The sequence below is a fragment of the Myxine glutinosa genome, chromosome 2 (assembly GCF_964187855.1).
Source record: "Myxine glutinosa chromosome 2, kmMyxGlut1.1, whole genome shotgun sequence".
In the NCBI taxonomy this organism is placed as follows: Eukaryota; Metazoa; Chordata; class Myxini; order Myxiniformes; family Myxinidae; genus Myxine; species Myxine glutinosa.
Window position 1 is genome coordinate 182,815,475 of NC_136262.1, and position 19,449 is coordinate 182,834,923.

Here is a 19,449-nt window from a genome sequence, read left to right on the forward strand (position 1 = left end):
TGGAACGGAAGTTGCGTGAGCCGCGGGGGATTGTGGGTGACGTTTGAGACCCGAGAAATGTTGTGCCATCCCAGTGGTAAATAGACTCGCATTTTTCATTGAAAGACATGATAGAGTATTAAGTCGGAACGTTGTCGTGTATTAGTGGGGACATGCTGAACGTAATGGTCTGGTGGTTTTGAATCCGTGAGCTGAGCACATGTTAAAATGTTTCAGGGGTGGTCTCCGGAGGAAAACCGCGCTGATTTTGAACGAGATACGACAAGTATTTTTGAAAGTGAATCCAAAGTTTTGCTCCTGTAACGGCTTGGAGTGCGGGCCGGGAGAATGGTCTTGATTTGGGGACTGTGCCCCTCCTTTACTTTTGTTTCAGGCCATTCGTAATTTTTTGTCTTTGCCACTTTTGATTTTTAGGTCACCTGGAGTGAAGTTCAGGGGAGCTTATGCGATGGCGCGTTGTCCGTCCGTCCGTCCGTCAGTCCATAAACACTTGAAATTTCTTCTCCGAAACTGCTGATGGGATTGCGACCAAATTTGGCACAAATCATATTTGTTGTGTTGTGACTTAAGTTTGTTCACGGCATTAAAAAGTCGGGGTTTAAGGGGGTTTACCGGGGTCAAAGTGGATGCAGGTTTGACCCCCCAAAAATAGTTATTTGCTTTCTTCTCAGAAACTACACACACAATTTCGATGAGACTTAGCCACAGCCTTCAACCCCCGTTACGTACCAAAGTATGTTTACGGCATTGAAAAAAATCTGCCCCTTTGGGAGTTTACGGCGGGGGGGTGGGGGGGGGGCGGTATATATGTATATATGTTGTATACACCAACCTTATCGACTGAATGATCAGAAGATTTTAAAAGACTACCCTTTATTTCCGAATGAAGATGGTGTTGGTGTTGATGATGATGTTTGATGATGATTGATGATGACCATAATGATGATGATGGTGGTCATTGTGATAGCAGCAGATATTTAGAGTACTATATGAAGAATAAAAGAAACAGAAATAAATGGGGAATTAGAAGGTGGAGGCCCCAGCCAAGCTTATCTATACACCTTCCACTGTGCACTTTGGGGGAGGGTGGGAGGGGTTTTTCATGTTTGTAAATTTAAAAGAATTTGGAAGGAAAGTACAAGTAGCAATAAAAATATGAACTTGACGTTTCAATATCATCCTCTGTGACCGTAGAATTAAAGAAATAGCCACTAACCTACGGCGGCCATTTTGCTTAGATAAGTGGGCGCGTTCCGTTAGCAAGCGGCTTATTAACGGAAAACACCCGTGATTACTTATTATTCGTTTTGCTTTTTGGTTTAATCAATCCGTTCATTTGGGCGTTAGCAAATCTAATTAAAACCAACGACGGCACGAGGAAGAGGAAGCCGGCAGTGCTTCGGTCGCGGAGTGATACATGTGCGGCGCACTGTTTTTCCCCTCCCCCTTCCTGGCCTTCCCTTTACTCTTTCCGTTTCCGGCTGCATCGCCATTACGCGGCGCGCTCTCCGGCTCAGGCTTCACTTCACGCCATGGTGCGATCACGTCCTCTCTTTTATAGTCTATGGTGACATTTCTTGATTGTAAACCTCTTACAATCGGTACAGTTGCCCTTGTCTTGCAAAATTATTTGTTCAATGAGTTTTACGTTCACTCAGGCCTGACTCGTCAGCCTGGGCCTAGTGCTGCACGCAACCTGCCACGTGCTATTGTTGTTCTTTTGATCGATTCGTCGGAGTACTCCGTGTATTGCCAATGATTTTTGTTGTTGTTATAAGGTGTTGTGTTAAAGGTGCTGTGTGCTCTCGTTGACCCGACAGGCGTGCTCCCGGCCCCTGGTGAGCGTGTACGGTGAGAAGGGCGACGCGTCCGGCCGACTCGTGGTCCTGCCCGCCGTGTTTCGCGCCCCCATCCGGCCCGACATCGTGAACTTCGTGCACAGCAACGTGCGCAAGAACAGCCGACAACCGTACGCGGTCAGCGCCAAGGCCGGTGGGTTCGAACGGCGATCGCGCCCTCGTTCCGAAGGGGTCAAATAAACGGCTTTGATAGGAAAACCTCGTGATAATGCATTGCGAAGTGCCCACGTGATCAGCACGTGGCGTCTGGCGAGCGTCACGTGATTTTAAAATGATGGATTCGTCCACTTCAACTGAGCCATCAAATCGACCGACGTTGGGTGGATATACGTGTTGTAAGTTTGGTCCAATGTCCCGATGTAAGTTGCGTTTACCTGGTACATACGTAGTACCAGCCTTTACATTTGAAGGCTTCATCCAGACGGGATGGATATTTAATTGTTTTTGTTATTTTTGGGGAGGCAATGATGAGTCATCTGGTCCGTGTTGCTGACTAATCGTGATGACAAAAGATGTCCTGACTTCTGAGCCTCCATCCCCTTACTCTTACCAGAGTTGCACGTTTATCTTTGCGTACGTAATATGTAGACTGCGTACATGGTGGCATTTGGTTCGGTTGGTTTGGCGTTTTAGCTCATCTCACATCTGTGAACCCATGGGTTAGGGTCGTGGGGTTGGTAAACCACGGTTTTTACACGAAACTTTGTGGTACCAAGAGATGACCAGTGCAGCCATAGCAATGGTAGATGTGTATGTTCTACAGTGTGTTCCTGAATATGTTTTCCGTATGTTGTTCCTATTGACCCTGCTTTGTGCATCCTCGTGCAGGTCACCAGACGAGTGCAGAGTCATGGGGTACCGGGCGAGCCGTGGCTCGAATCCCCCGTGTCCGTGGAGGTGGTACTCACCGCTCCGGCCAGGGAGCTTTTGGAAATGTATCCTCTGAGATAACGCAAACAATATTTTGAGTGATGGTGGTTGCATCCATCCTTTAATTATTCCTACCCAGTCTCTCAAAAAACATTTTTCTCGTTTTTAGTCAAAAAGTGAGTTGTTAGCCCAGGAGCATTAGCCAAAAATGAAGGGGAAGCCTAGAAGAAATTAGTAGAAAACTGATTTTTTTGCACAGAGCTGCAGAATGTCATGTGGATACCCACAGTACAAAGTCCCACGAGTCCCACCTTGTGGCATTTTCAAAATTCAGGATGTCCGCCGGTTAGACGGAAAATGCATAAATTGCGATAACTTCAGCCTAGAACCTCATAAAAGTATACTTTTTATGTCTAAATATTGAAAATGATATCTTGTGGATGCAAGGCGGGGTGTGGAAAACGATGCACTTGCTACAAGTCTGGTCTGGAGTGTACCCTCTTGTGTATTGTTTGTAATGGCCATAATTGCAAAAACTCTCGGGACATTGATTTAGAGGGTGATAACAGTGTTTAAGTCAGGAATAAGAAAAGTGACATTGAGTTAACACGGTACTGTCCAAAACACTAGAATCAGGTTGGGATGACTGGGATCAAAGAGTTGGTCTGCTTTTGTGTCGTATTGTAATTAAATGTCAAACCCCATGTGTTGTTTACCTCTTGCAGGCCTTGTGGTCACAATGTGACACATTTTGCATTAAATAAAATAATAGCAAATTAAACTTATCATGATTTTGATGTTTTTTTGCATTACAGCAGCGGCAATTTTGTCAGCCATCTTGGATTATATCTACATATCATTATCTGAGGTCACTGAAATATATTGTATTAAAATCCTAGTGTGCTAAAACATATATTTAGCCACGAAAAGTACACTTTTATGAGGTTCTAGGCAGAAGTTATCCATATTTATGTATTTTCCATCCAACCGGCGGCCATCTTGAATTTTGAAAATGCCACAAGGTGGGACTCGTGGGACTTTATATTGTGGGCATCCACATGGTATTCTGAAGCTCTGTGCAAAAAAATCAGCTTTCTACTAATTTCTTCTAGGCCCTAACCTAATGCTCCTGGGCTATGTTTTCGATGCACTCGAAGGCTCCGTGTCTTGCTATGATGCATGTAATTTGCGCCTGACGACGTGAGTGGGGACGGTAGCCTGCCGTCGATGAACCACCACGCCCGAGTGCTGCCAACTAAACCACTGAGCAAGACCCGTGCATGAGGGTGCCGTCACTGATTTTTGGGTGCCGTTTATGCCAGTTTTCTGGAAGGCTGGGGTGGTGCTCGGAATGTATTCCTTGAATGTGTTGCTGTCCTATCTCCCCCGAGACGTGTCGGTTCGTGTGTGCCGATGCACAATGGTTGGCCGCAGTCATTCGGAAGTCCACCCGTAATAAAGGAAGGGAAGGAGACTCGACCCCATGGGTAGACGAGCTTCATCTGTAGATCAGAGTGAGTGAAGCAGGCAAATTGTCGCACTCTGAAGGTCATTAATGAGCCGACTGGGGGTTTTTTTTCCCTGACGATCCGTTTGTGGCGTGGCAGTTCTGCAATGAGAGCATGCTCTCTGAAGCTCATCATCCAAATTCTTTGTACCGCTTCATCTGAACTACCTCTGTCCTCCCAAGTGGTGGGTCTTTCACTTAGAGACATGAGATCCAAAGCCTGCATGGCAGCCTGTTTGAATGTTGGACTTTTCCTTCAGATTGACATCAACATGGACCGACTGGAGATTCGATGATAACTTGTTTTATTGAGTAAAGTCGTGAAATTCAGCACACTAGTTTGTTTACTTTTATTTATTTATTGTTTTTCTGTTGGAACGCTGATCTTTGTCCTGGGTCAGTATCGTTTTGCATCTTTAGTTACAATACTACGCATGATGGGGGTTCTCCTTGACCTCTGCTTGTGGGGTGATAGATGTGTCGCGGTGGACGCATGTTTGCTCCGACCAAGACGTGGAGGCGTTGGCACCATAGGGTAAACCTCGGGCAAAGGCGATATGCCATTTGCTCTTGCTTGGCTGCGTCCGCACTCCCTGCCCTGATATTGTCCAAAGGTGAGTTGCATTTTCAGGTGTTTTGGTTTCCATTCCCTCTCCACACTTTACACTTGGTTGTGTTTTTTACTGTCTGAAATGTGGGGCTGGCAATAGCCAAGGAATGGCACACTCCACTCTGAGCTGTCTACCCTGGGTTTAAATCCCAACCCAACCTATAAAATGTCATCCTGGTGTTTCGTATCAACATGTGTGCCGTCCCTCTGTGGACGTTAAACCTGATGTCCCGTGTGCCGGCATTAGTTTGTGGACATTATAAAGATCCCACAATGTCCTTTTCAAACTGTCGGTGAGTTATTGCCGGCACCATGAATAAACTCCAAAGTTCAGCTGGTGGACACATGCATAAATTCATGCATTACCTATTGGTGGACACCCTCCCCCCCCCCCCCCCCCCGATCCAATTTATACCTCACCTTCGCCAAAAGCTTTGTTATACCTCATCTCAGTCACCATCTCTGGCCTTTTCATCTCCATAGGCCATGCCATTGAAGGTATACCTGAGGTTCCCCTGGTAGTGGAGGACAAGGTGCAGAGCTACAAGAAGACCAAGGAGGCGGTACTCATGTTGAAGAAGATAAATGCGTGGAGTGATATTCAGAAGGCAAGTCTTCATGCGAGCACTACTCGTGAAAGCTGTTCTTCACTCCTTTTATATTTTTCACAAAGATCTGGATTCAACATGTCATTTGTTTGTTTATTCAACTGATGCCAATCAAATTTGGGTATAAACGGTAACATTAAATGTTGTGCTTGTCTACTTAATTTCACCGTATTAGGAATGGATGGATGAGGAGTGGATTGGTAGAACAGTTGGGCAAAGCACAGGGATGTCACTCGGGTATTAAAAAAAAAAAAATTGTACGGGATAGGAATGAGCAAACAACAACTGCATGTTCACCTTTTCACGAAACCCTCTCAAACAGACATCACTATCATCATACAGGTGTAGAATCACTCATCCATACCCAAAGCAGAATCAGTCGAGTTTCTCTATGTGCTTTCCTCTGTTGCAGCTATGAGGTAGCCCTTCCTCAGATGTGGTGACCAAAACTACACATTGTAGATGAGGCCTTTAATCTAGCTTTAAAAAAAAATAAAAAATCAGCGACCACCTGTCGGATCGACGCAAAACTTTCAACACACGATTGACCACCGCCCCATGAATTAATTTTTGATGATTATGACGTCATAGGTATGGAAGACATTGGATGAATGAAAAAACTTTCGCGATCTTTGAAACAGGTGAATGGGAAAAAAATATATGTAATCTTGGCACGTCATCAACTTCCCGTGGTTATATAGGGTGACAGCGATTATCATTGGCGAAGTGGTATGCCAGCCATAATTGGTTCAATTGAAATCCTTTTCTGAGAATGAATCTTCAGATATTGGATTTATGACCAACTTCTGCCGAAGCATTAATTTTATGACGTCATCAGTCACATGGTTTGGCAGCTGAATTGGATTGAAAAAAAAAAAAAAACCTTTTGAAATATTGTGCAGAACCGCTTGAGGTCGATGTGAACCTTCAAGATCAGCCATGGGGAATAACGTTTGATAACTATGATATACGTCATGTGGTCTGAAAGCCATATTTGATTTGAGCTGAAACGTTTAAAAGCATTTTCTCTCTAACCGCCCAAACGATCAAAGCGAAACCGACTAGGAATGGGGGTTAAGGTTTGATAGCTAAAATGTCATTGGTCACATGGTGTGGCAGCCATATTAGATAGAAAAACTAACCTTGTCCTTAACAGTGCAATTGTCAGGCCTTCAATGGGCGTTTCATGAAAATGTAGCCAATTATTTTTTCCCATTGGGAATCCAAAGAGGCAATGATGAATACTCACCTCTGGTCCGTGTTTCTGACATGCGCTGGCTGATCTTCAAAAGGGGTTCTGAGCCTCCTGGAGTGAATCGATTCGGACCATTTTGTGCATTCTCTCTCCCATTCCTAATCGGTGAAGGTTCCTATAAAACATTTAACTTGAAACCAATGTGGTGGCCACACCACGACTGATGAAGTTTTACTTGTGAAACTTTTATACCTATGGCTAGCCGATGACATGCTAAAAGTTTCGCATCGCCAACTTAGGCCGCGGCATGCCTGCTCGTACTTATAAAGCTCGCTTCGAGTTTGTTTTCCCCCCAAAATCCCGAGGCTTTTATTTGTAAACTCCCCACTGTTGTCTGTCCGTGGTTGTGCTTTGACTGTATTAGTTATTTGGTGTCGCTTTGTGTCTGTGCTTTCACAGGTGTACGCGTCTCGACGAATTCGTGCCGGTAAGGGTAAAATGCGAAACCGTCGCCGTGTGAAGCGGTGTGGACCGTGCATAATCTACAACAAGGACGAAGGACTGTCTCGCGCATTCCGTAACATTCCTGGTAGGAATTTTAATCACATGATAAAGCTAATTGTTGCACATTGTGGAGCCATTTTGACCCTGAGAGGCTTTTGCTTTTCTCTCTTTGCTGCGCCCTTGTGCAGGCATCTCCCTCCTACCCGTGCACAAGCTAAACCTGTTACGTCTGGCGCCGGGAGGCCACATGGGTCGGTTTCTTATCTGGACCGAGAGTGCCTTCCGCCGCTTGGACAGTCTGTACGGAAATTGGACAAAAGCATCGCGCGAGAAAAAGAACTTCAAGTAAGGAGTCATCTTGTGATTGTCGGCGTCACAGTCTTCATCGAGGGGATTGATCCCGATTAAAAAGCTCCACTGACGCTGGTTTGGTCATCCATTACACAGGCCTCTTTTACCCTCGCTAATAATTTGATTTCACATGAATGATCTTGTTTTTGACTACAGTATATAAACCACCTTCAGAGGCCATTTTTCCCCGCAGAGCAGGGGTTGGCCTTTTTCTGGCACCATGGTCCCCTTTTTGAAGCAATGTTTTACAGCCGGATGCCCTTCCTGCCGCCAACCCTGTTAGTCGACTCTTGCGACACACATGGAATTACCAGTGAACTGGTACTCAATTTGCCGACCTCGGAAGGATGACAGGCTGAGTTGAGTCAACCCCCCCTGGCGTTAATTCAGCGATCGCCTGGGATGCGAACCCAGGATCCTAGGATCCCAAGCCGGCACCCTAAACACTAAGCCAACACCAGGCTTGACTAAAGTATATGAGGAATTATGAAAAAACATGGTGTATTTGGCATGTGATCGCCTTGAGCCGTTTAACCCAACTGTTCACGTTGGTCTCGTGCACTTGCTGTTTATCCAAGCGAGTCATTGCAAAATTGGAACTTGCATCGAACTTTGTGACCAATAACAGTGGTTTGTTGCTCGGGAGTCTTTTGCTCGATGGTAGAGACTGGGACGGATTCCTGCAATCCGGACACATAGCAAGTCGGACACAGCATTGGAACAGTGGAGCGATGTGCGACTGCGAGCCGGATCGTTTACATTACAAGGTTATAAAACTGGAATTGTCAGGCCTTAAATGGACGTTTCGTGAAAATGTAGCCAATTATTTTTTCCCATTGGGAATCCAAAGAGGCAATGATGAATACTCACCTCTGGTCCGTGTTTCTGACATGCGCTGGTTGATCTTCAAAAGGGGTTCTGAGCCTCCTGGAGTGAATCTATTTGGACCATTTTGTGCATTCTCTCTCCCATTCCTAATCGGATTGGTTTAATCATTAATTAATTGGATTAATTCATTAATTGGATTGGTAAATTATCGGGTTTCCTTCCCCCCTGCGGATGAGTAAGCAAAGTGGTTTCTCCTTGAGGACGAGTAAACCATTGACAGGGTAATATCCTCCTATGCAAAATAAGGCAATTTATGTGTGCATACGTACACATCTGATAAAATCATCGAAAAAGAAAAATGCTGCCCGATCTCCAAATTTTGCATACGTGTTGGTGTGTTGGTCGTATCCAGGGTAACACAGAAAAAGCCCTTCCCCATTCTCCTCCCACCCCCCTACCCCAAATGGACAATTGGCTTTGTGCGCCCATTGGTTGTTCTCAACTTGCTTCTCGGTTTGTCATTTCCTTTGTCTCCCCTGACCCCCCTCTTCCCCTCCCCCTCCCCTATTCCCCCCCATTTCCTCTCCTCTCCCCCCCCCCCCCCCCCCCCAATCTGAATGTTTTGAAACCCTCTCCCTTCTGTAGTTTAATGTACAAGGTGGATCACCTAATTAAGGTCGAGTAATTTAAACTTTCTCAACACATCAAGATTGGGCCAAATTGTCTTTTTGCTTGTTTGTCGTACAGGATGGTGTGATGACTACTTGCACTCAATGTAGTCCTGTGTGATTTTTTTTTTTTTTTTTTTTTTTTCCATTCTGCATATGAACTATAAGTAGTTAAATGCAATTGGTTCCATTCCCAACAAGGAATTTTGATTGAACTTGAGGTGGAAACGCGAGGTATGGCATTGTATAAAATCGACAAGCCCGAAAGTCTAACAGGCGTAGACGGGCTTGTAAAATAGTACAAACGACAAACACACCTGATTAGCTTTTTAAACAGTCGCTAATGCTGTTCATAACATTAAACAAAGAAATTTGGAGGAATCCTGATATCCCTGAGGTGAGGTAAGTTTTTTACTTGCAGAACCGAGGGAAGATCTACTGTAATCTAGATGATACCCCACAAGGGTTGGGTACGTACCGTTTTGTTGGAAGAGTCGTGACATCGATGCTTTCGATATTTGGTCATTTTAACAATCGGTTTGTTTATTTCACACTGAATGAAAAACGGAACAGTAGAGCATGGTGATTGTGATATATAACAGCTTCGACGATATGTTCGGCCTGAACGGCATATACATCAAAATGACGGTGTGGCGAGTTAGCCGCTGTAATGACACAAACGTAATCACATCACCCTGTCATGTGAACAGATCCTCAGCTCTGATTGGTATACGTTTGAGGGGACATACATATATGCATACATATGGACGGACAAACTGTTCTAGACGGCTTTGCCCTCTGGGCTGCGCTGTAAAAAGGCTTCACATAGATACAACCTGCTCATATACATATAATATAATCTATTGACTCGTTTTTCTGTCAGTCTTTCATTTTGACTTTGTGCTCCTTTCCTCTTGTAGCCTTCCCATGAACAAGATGACCAACACCGACCTCACCCGCCTGATGAAGTGCAATGAGGTCCAGCACGTGTTGAGGGCTCCCAAGTACGTTTCTTTTGAATTTAGGTCTCGTACGTCTCCTTTTGTGTCGTTTACGCCAGTGTGGCCACGTGCGTTGTGACCCAAGTAAAGCCACATGCTCTCTCGCTTTCACATTTGCTCGAATGTTCTCGCCATCTGGGCTCCCAATTGTTCACCTCTTCACTTTGCCCCTTGCTATGTTGTGTTACGTTGAGATTCTGCCATTGGTGGATTTCCACTGGTTTTGCTCAAAATACTTTTCCTCAAGAAAATTTTGATCTGAAAATCAGTCGTGCAGGTGAGGGTATTTCGAGAGGTTTTGTCATATTTTAAAGAGGAGAGTGGCCCGAAGATGAGGCAGGAACCAGGGGAGCAATACTGACTGAAGGCCAACTTCGGAATATGGTCTGCCTGAGTAAGATTATTTATGGCTGTTCTTTCATGAAAATGTAGCCAATTTTTTCCCATTGGAAATCTAAAGTGGCAATGATGAATGCTCACCTCTGGTCCGTGTTTCTGACATGTGCTGGCTGATCTACAAAAGGGGTTCTGAGCCTCCTGGAGTGAATCAATTTGCACTATTCTGTGCACTCTCTCTCACATTCCTAATCGGTGAAGGTTCCATTGTTTTGTTTACCTAGGGATTGGTAAACAATTAGGTTTCTCCCTGGGGAAAGTGAGACCCAGGAGTTTTAGTGACTGAACTTCCTCAAGAGGATTGCTAAGTAGGTGGGGGTAAAGGGTGGGTTGCCAGAGGTGTTTCACAGCTCATGATCCTCGGGTTTGTTTGTCCGAATATAAATTACACACATTTTCTGGAAATGTGGATTTAAGATTCGTATGGAGAAGATTAATGTGATGTGTGTTGGGCAGCAGAGACAGTAAATTCATCTTGTATTGGATGGGAAGGCGATCAGGCAGGCAAATAGGCTTGAGCATTTGGGGGGGTGGGGTCATTTGGGATGGTAGTTTGGCGGGAAAGATTGTGTGAGGAGGGATATCAATATAAGGGTGGGTGTGGTTGGAGAGTGGAGAGAGTTGGCCGAGAGAGACAGAAGGAAGTGGAGGTATATCGTGTTCAGGGCAGGATATTGGATCCATTGGACATCACCATTTATAAAGGGATGAAAGGAAGAATACCTTCCTGTGTTGTTGTGCAAATGTATTTTGTTCTGAACTGGCGTGCGTGGTTTTCACAGTGTTGGGTGATGAAGTGTGAAAGTCAAGCAGATTTCTGGTGCTAGTTTGGCCAAAGATTAACGTTCTTCCTCATGCCCCAGGATCATCGGACCGGTTCGTAAAGGTAACCTCCGCAGTCATTCTTGCTTTCTCCCATTGTTTGTGTAGGAAGAAAATTCATCGCCGGGTATTGAAGAAAAACCCACTGAAGAACTTGCGTGTTATGATGAAGTTGAATCCTAACATGCAGGTGGTACGGCGGGAGGCCCTGATGCTTGAAAAGAAGAACGTGAGTGTTTTTTGTTTCCTCAATCGATTCCTCTTCCTCCTCTGCCATTCCCCAGTTTAGTTGATTCTACATGTTGCCTTGGTTCAATGCTGATGATTGCACATCAAATCAAACATTTCGTCCTGGTTTCCTGGTTGATTGTGTTCAACAGAAATATTAAATGATACCGCGCCTGTCCCTCTTGTAGCCTAAATCCGCAATGTAGACCGCGCTCGTCCAATTGGTCCAAACTGGCTTTGTCATTTTCCACTTTGTGGTTAAGAATGGTGATTTGCTTGTTTGCATGTTCAACTTCATGTTTCTCCTGTGCTTATCCTGGAATATCCCCTTTGAGTGTTTATGATGAGTTCAGGAGAGGAACAAAGATTGGGCATAGAAAATATGCTTTAGGTAACCCTAGAGGTTCTTTTTTTTTTTCTTCAGTGCTGTTACTGTGAAATCTTGAGGGACAGGCCTCTCTGGGAATTGGCTGGTTGAGGCTTCAGGGGTAGGTCTCTGTGGGAATTGTTTAATTGGAGCTTGAGAGGTGGGTTTCTCTGGGAATTGGAATGCCTTTCTTCGAATTGGGCGATTGAGGTTCAGGGGCAGGATTCTCTGGGAATTGGCCAATTTTGGCCATTCCTGTTCAGGTTGGGAATTAATTTGTATTGTCAGGCTGCAGCCACCTCATGGCTTTGAGACGTTCATATATTTGTTTCTTCACCCAAACTCCTACCTGCAGCGTGAGACACGGCATTTGATTAAAGAAGGGAAACTGCCACGAAAGCCCAAGAAAAAGATCCGTAAGACTGAGAAGCCGTCTGAGAAAAGCAAGAAACCCTCTGGGAAGGGAAAAGCTGAGGCCGGTGAAGCGAAAATGGAGTGAAATTAGACTTTTCCTTTGTTACAGTCATTGTCTCTCGTGAAGCCACTTCAATAAAAAATGTGGATCCTTTACAATGTATTTGCTGTTTACTCACAGGCTTGAGTGTGGTTCTTCTTTTTCTATCTTGTATGTGAAATCAAATCCAAGGTGATCACAAAATGGTCTTCTTTAACGGCCAAAATTATTCCCATGTTCTGGTGGGTTTGGTCAAGAGGAGCTGTTGGGAGGTCAGCGGGGGTGGTGGGGAGGAGAAGTCTGGCCCAAGTCTTGGTCTGGCTGGCCAGGCCTGACATTCAATTAGGGTTAGGGCAGGAATTTGTTCATGGTGCTGGCGATAGTGTTTGTTCAGCATTTGCTTTGAGTGTCCTTAGACCTCTAAAGGCCCTAACTACTATTGAAATCTTTTAGACCTTTAGGACCCTCAAGTGAGACTCTTCTAAATCTCTATGGACCCCTCCGACCTCTTCGAGATTAGAGTATTAGACCTTTGCACCCTCTAGACACCTTAAACGGTTTAGACCTTTAGACCCTCTCCCCTAGTGAGACCTCTTCAGATGCATATCACTCAAAATAATATGAATGATCGTTTTAAGGCCATTTTTCCCCGCTAGAGCCAGGGTCAGCCTTGCGGGCCCCATGACGAACATGGTTCCCTGTTTGAGGCAATGTTTTTATGGCTGGATGCCCTTCCTGATGCCAACCCTTAGTCGCCTCTTACGATGCGCAGGGATACGGTGTACCTATTCTAAACCGGGGTATACACATCTGCAGTATTCTTCCAATATTGTATATTAGTCTAATTAGCCATAGTTTGTATGTTTCACATGGGTTTACGAAGATATTTTACACAGATGACACCAAAAGCAAGCACATCAAAGGAAATCCCACCTAACCTTTAGACTGTGGATGGATTAAATTTAAATACAAAACACTCCGTCGATACAGCATAATACAAACTCCGTCGATAGATATCAGATTTCTATGGAAATCTAAAATATTTTATGTATTTTAATTCCTTTTCTTAAACAGTATTTGAAAATACTAAAAATGAAACTAAATGTATTGGAAATAAAATGCAATAGTAAATTTGGAATGCATTCGTAAAACGATGGAGTTTGTATGCTGCTGTATTGTGACAAAACTAGGAAATTGTAGATTAATTATTTTTGTGGCATTTTGTTGGTTCAACTAGTTCTAATTTGACATCCAACGACGAGTAGTATTATCACCGGTTGGTCGCTTACCAATCGATCAATGCTTGGAGTTAAGTTTGCAAAAAGGTATGTGAAAGACAACATGAGGCAAAAGATGCTGTGGTCTGATGAGATGAAAACTGAACTCTCTGACTTGAGTGCAAAGCGCTACATCTGGCGGAAACCGAGCACAGATCATCACCCATCTAACACAATCCCTAATGTGAAGCTTGGTGGTTGCAGTGTCATGCTATGGGGGTGCTTTTCAGCGGCAGGGACTGGGTGGACTTGTAAGGATAGTGGGAACAATGAATGGAGCAAATACAGGAAAATCCTTGAGGAAAACGTACTTCGGAGTGCAAAAGACCTTGGACTGCAGCGAAGATTTACGTTCCAGCAGGAAAATGACCCCAAGCATACAGCCAAAGCAACAACGGAATAGCTTCAGAGCAAAAACGTGAAAGTCCTTGAGTGGCCGAGCCAATGCCCAGACTTAAATACCATTAGAATCTGTGGAAAGATTTCAAGATTGCTCTTCACTGATGCTCACCAGCCAACTTGACAGAGCTTGAGCAAATCTGCAAGGAAGAATGGGAGAAACTCCCGAAATAATCCATTTAAAATTCAGGCTGTAACACAATGTTAAAAATTTAAGGGGTGTGAATGCTTTCTGAAGGCATTGTACATCCAATGACGATGGCATCATTCGACTATGCACTGTGGGTGCAGTTGCGGCTCAGCACTCATCTGCGAGCGCATCAATGTTGAGGTCATCTATGACTGACTGACCACATGCATTTCTTTAATCAACATAATCTTCATCTTTTGCTGGATGGACGTCATCGGACTTTGAATGATAGCTAGTAGTAGTTTTAATAGTAGTCGGAGTAGTTGTCAAGCTTCATTTTAAAAGGCTCCTGCTCTCGTCGAATAATACAAGTGGTACCATTTGAAAGCTAACAATTAATTTAATTGGGACCAAATTTTGTCTTTAATCACAAAGATGCCGGTTTTAAAAGCGTTCCATTGAGGAAGAAGAAGTGGGACCTGGAGGTTGATGCATCATTTCTCAGGGTAACGTTTATTATTCTTGGTGTTGGCCCTAGCCTACCATGCCGAAGCCCGCAAGGTCGGTGAGCGGTTTTGGAAGCTGAAACTTAAGGATGAGCCTGAGGAGTAGAGTTCATGATTGCGATGCTGACAATTCGGGCAGCTTGCGACTTGACTTGTGTTTCCAAAATACGTTGCTATTCTAAAGGAGTTTTTACAACACAGCCCCATGGAACAATGGTGCAAAGTCAAACAATGAATTGCAATAAATTTACATGCTTCAAGGGTTAGGATACACTGAATAGATACAAGAAGCAAGTGATATAAATACCCAACTGTGACGACTGACTGAATTAATTACATGCAACACAGGCCGCACACCCGATACCAAAGGCTGACAGCATCACACATGGGCCCTCTAACCCAGGGAAAAGAAAGGAAAGCAAAGCAAGAAAGCAACATTTCCAGAAGGCAATGGATTTCAGGCTTGTTTGAAGGGGACCGCTGACGGTTTCATCCACGCTGGTGAGCGGAACTTGGTGGGAAAAGGAGAATGGGCCCAGTCGTCCCACTCTCACCCTGACAGCTCGTCTTGAGTGCTTTCCACAACTCTCCCCTTCCTCCAGGCCCTCACTCTCAAGGACAGCTCCTTTGAAGCAGGTGGCTGCTCAGTGAGCAACCCAGTTCTGGTCAAATGGCATCGCTTCACCATCAGAACACAACAGTTTGCTTCTTCTTCCTCTCTCATCTCCTTTTCACAACTCAGTTTTAGGGTGTGGTCACTTCCTTTATACAACATAACTTTTCAGGCTGAGGCCTCTCCATGAAGTAGGGCATGGATTGAATGGCTGCCTTCGTCTACTCTCCCTTTTTCCCAGCTGTGGTTGTGCGCACTGCTATCTGTGAAAATGCCGCAATAAGTCAAGGAGGTGGATATAGATAGTAAAGGGGACTTTGAGCAAAACAAAGGGGAAAAAAAATATTAAAAGGTCATATTTCACACCACCTGCCCTCTACGCAACCACAACCATAACACTACCCCCCCCCCCCCCCCCTTTCCTCTGCCATAGCCATCATGGCTCACAACAAAAACAATCACGAGGAGAGGTGCTAAACACATGACACAAATCTGCCATATCTACCCTAAAAATAATATAGTATCGCCAACTTTACCCCAACTTAATCCTAGACCAGGCTGCATCTTACTCTTGTATGGCCATTCCATGATGCAGGACGCAAGGCCATACAAAAGACTTCGAACTGCATAAAAAATTATAGGCACAGATCTCCCATCTACACCAACCCGGCCATAGAAAGGCAATTTGTATCCTAAAAGACAATACCCACCCTGCACCTGATCTCACTCCTGCCATCAGGCAGACGGTACCAGAGTTTTCTGCCACAGACCACTGGGTTCAAGAACAGTTTCTTCCCCAAGGCTGTCTGCATTTTACACAACCACTGAATTCGACTATGCTATTGTTGCTGTTGTTTTGTGTTACATCTACTTGTGTCGTATGTAAATTGTATAATTGAAATTTTTTGGTAAATTTGTCAATAGAGCGAGATGGGTGTTTCTGAATAATAATTTCATTGTTTATTAATCCTTTTTGAAGCCTGGTGTTGGATTAGCGGTTAGGGTGCCGGCTGAGGATCCTCGGATCCTGAGTTCGAATCCCGGTCGCTGAATTAACGCCAGTGGGTTTGAAATCTACCTGTCATCCTTCCGAGGTCAGCAAATTGAGTACCAGCTCACTGGTAATTCCCTGTGTGTCGCAAGAGGTGACTAACAGGGTGGGTGGCAGGAAGGGCATCTGGCCATAAAACATTGCTTCAAAAAGGGGACCACGGTGCCCAAAAAAGGCCAACCCCTGCTCTGTGGGGAAAGATGGCCTCTAAAGGTGGTTTTATTAATCCACCTCTTTAAACACATGACAATAAAGTGACGGGGTAGAAAAGATTGTATTAACGGGGGTAGAAATGATCAAGGTTTTCGATGGGGGAAGATCAGAGATGGTGGTGTACAGCTGTTTTAAAGACCTGGAAGGAGTAGTGTGATTGAAGAGAGTGTGGGAGTTTGATCCAGGGGTGGGAGAAAAGAGGAGTGAAGGTGAGCAGAGAGTCTCGATTTTGGCAGATTCACCAGAAGAGGGTTTCTGGCAGATGTTGTGCACCCTGAAGGAATATTTGGGGGACAGAGCAGGGGAAGCAAGGCCGGAGAGGAGTCGGTGGAAGACAGAAAGACCACCAACCTGCCTGCAGTGAAAGACCCTCAGAATCAGCTTCATCATGGGAGATACCAATGATTCTGAAAGCTTTGGTTTCTACAGCGTGAAGCCGAGCTAGGTGTGAGGCAGGAGCACCAGCCCAGAGCAGAGAGCAGTACTCCATTGAGCTGCAGATGAAAGCTTTGTATGTGGTGAGGAGCTCAGGTGTGCCCAGAAAGGACTTCGCACGACGGAGGATGCCCAGTCGGCGACTGGCATTGTAGGCCAGCTTGGAAATGTGGTTTTCCCAGGAAAGATCATGCCTGATAATGAGACCCAAAAGCTTGAGTGACAGAACTTCTTCGAGAGGATTGTTGAGAAAGTAGATGGGAGGGTTTTCCAGATGGTCTTTTTGGAGAGACAGTGTGAGATTTGTCAAGATTGAAAGACATGTTCTACATGTTTGACCAGTTTGTGATTTTTTTCAAGGTCTGCAGAGAATGAAGAAGCTACAGCCTGCTGATCTGAGGGTTGAGAAATGGAGCGGCAGAGAGTGGAGTCATCACCAAAGAGATAGAGTGTTCTCCAGAGAGTCGGAGAGATCATTAATGAAGATCAGAAAAAGCACAGTGCCTAGAACACTGCCTTGAGGAACTCCAGCCTGGACAGGAAGAGGAGATGACAGCATTCCATTTCGAACCGCACATTTACTACGACAAGAGAGGAAATCTGCAAGCTATGCATGGAGATTTCCATGGATACCATAAGAGGAGAGTTTGGTGAGCAGGGCGGGGTGCTGGAGTTATCTGAGGCACGAGATATGTCAAGGAGATGGCTCTAATTTCCTGTCTGGCATTGAGGACCTCCATCCATTGTTGAGACAGCAGAAGCAGCATGTTCAGAGTAGAATACCTGGTCTGAATCCAAATTGATGATCAGAGGTGAAGCAATTGGAGAAGAGGAAGGATTTGATGTTAGAAGCAATGGTGGATTCCATGACCTTGCTAATAATTTGGAGCAGGCTGATTGGTCTATAGTTGCAAGGATCTGTATTTGCACCTTTTTATTGATACCTGACATATCCTCTGACCTTTGACATCGAAATCTAATCAGTTCATCTTTGCATCATAATACATACGTAAAGCAAGTTTGGTCAAATCCCATCACTGGTTCACAAGTTAGTGCAGCAACAGGATTTTTACCTCATGGGACCTCTGACCTTTGACCTCTTAACACCATAATCTAATCAATTATTCAAATTCACATCATTATACATACAGTAAGTCCTCACTTAACGTTGCAGTGCAACCTTAAATTTTAACGTAAACAACCTTAAATGAATCCAATTTCCCCATAATAATGTAAATGGGGACTTTCTTCATATCGGGGACATCTTTAATTCCTTTCAAGTCATTGACAAGCTCAGGCCACAACTTCCTCCACAAACCATTCATGCACACCTGAGTAATTCAGCTCAGAAACTGCTGATTTCAACAATGTTCTTGAGGGTGTTTCCATCAGTTTAACAGTTTCCATTTAACAGGTGGCAGATAGTCAGGTGGATCACTACTTGTCAAACACCTGAGATCGGAGAGGGTGACGCAGCAACCGAGGTTATCGATGCATTTCAGGCCTATGCTGTACATACGATGGGTGGGCTTATACACCGGTATTTACAATATGGCGTATGCACTGGTATGTATGGTATGGTTTATACTTTAGCTTTATTAAAACAAGGAAAACCATAAATTTGGTACTAAATTATAACTGTTACAGCGTTTTGATGCAGACGAGCTTGCGGAAGTTATCTCCTGTACACGGCTTTATAGCGGAACAGTGAACGACTTTAAACGAGTATGTTCTCTAAAAGATCAGCGACTTAATAACGAAACAATGTTAACCGGGACAATTTTAAGCAAGGATTTACTTCACTTGTACCAAGTGTGACTTGGATACATACAGCCGTTTTTAGGTTATCGCAGTAACAAAAACCTATCGCGGATAGACAGACAGAGAGACAACCTGAAACATACTGCCTCTGGAGACTTCAGCCGAGGCATAAAAATCGGGGCAATACACCTGGACGCTCACTTGGTAGAATAAAGCAGCATACCACACTCACCAAGTATTTTAAACAGCATCATGGTATTTTAATCCATTTTCATTGGTTGCTAGGATACAGGGCAGCATGTAGAATCATACGACCGTAATCATAAGACTTATAAAACCTATTTTGGGGGATAACCCCACCACCCCCGTAGACTCCCTTTGACCCGGATTTTCTTCGTGCCATGAACAAACTTTGGTACATCACGGATGATGAAGGTTGTGGTCAAATTTCATCGAAATTGTGTGTGTAGTTTCAGAGAAGAAAACAAATACCAACTTACTTTTTGTGGGGGAGAGGGTCAAACCTGGACCCACTTTGACCCCAAAAAAAACCCACCCTTAAACCCTGATTTTTGATGCCACGAACAACCTTTGGTACATCAAGTGTGATGAAGGTTATGGTCATGTTTCATTGAAATAGTGCTTGTAGTTTCAGAGGAAAAAGCAATTACAGTACCGTTTTGGGTCGTCAAACTTGGACCCATTTTGACCCCCAGTAGAATCCCTTAGACTCCGACTTTTTTAATGCCGTGAACAAAGGTTTGTACATCACAGGTGACAAAGGTTGTGGTCAAGT

General features: G+C 44.5%; 1 protein-coding gene and 3 non-coding genes across 4 annotated transcripts; all 4 read left to right on the plus strand.

Annotated features, from left to right (window-relative positions):
• The first annotated feature begins 1,456 nt into the window (after positions 1 to 1,456).
• On the plus strand, positions 1,457 to 12,387 carry RPL4 (ribosomal protein L4). The gene is made up of 10 exons (XM_068106647.2): positions 1,457 to 1,535; positions 1,821 to 1,992; positions 2,688 to 2,794; positions 4,712 to 4,850; positions 5,330 to 5,454; positions 7,109 to 7,238; positions 7,342 to 7,498; positions 9,921 to 10,004; positions 11,328 to 11,448; positions 12,170 to 12,387. The coding sequence occupies exons 1-10, from the start codon at positions 1,533 to 1,535 to the stop codon at positions 12,311 to 12,313; spliced, it is 1,182 nt and encodes a 393-aa protein (XP_067962748.2). The 5' UTR covers positions 1,457 to 1,532; the 3' UTR covers positions 12,314 to 12,387.
• Positions 6,684 to 6,759, plus strand: LOC137422742 (small nucleolar RNA SNORD18). The gene has a single exon (XR_010983580.1). It is a non-coding gene; the product is annotated as a small nucleolar RNA SNORD18 (small nucleolar RNA).
• On the plus strand, positions 8,355 to 8,430 carry LOC137422743 (small nucleolar RNA SNORD18). Its single transcript, XR_010983581.1, has one exon. It is a non-coding gene; the product is annotated as a small nucleolar RNA SNORD18 (small nucleolar RNA).
• On the plus strand, positions 10,462 to 10,537 carry LOC137422744 (small nucleolar RNA SNORD18). Its single transcript, XR_010983582.2, has one exon. It is a non-coding gene; the product is annotated as a small nucleolar RNA SNORD18 (small nucleolar RNA).
• Positions 12,388 to 19,449: the final 7,062 nt, after the last annotated feature.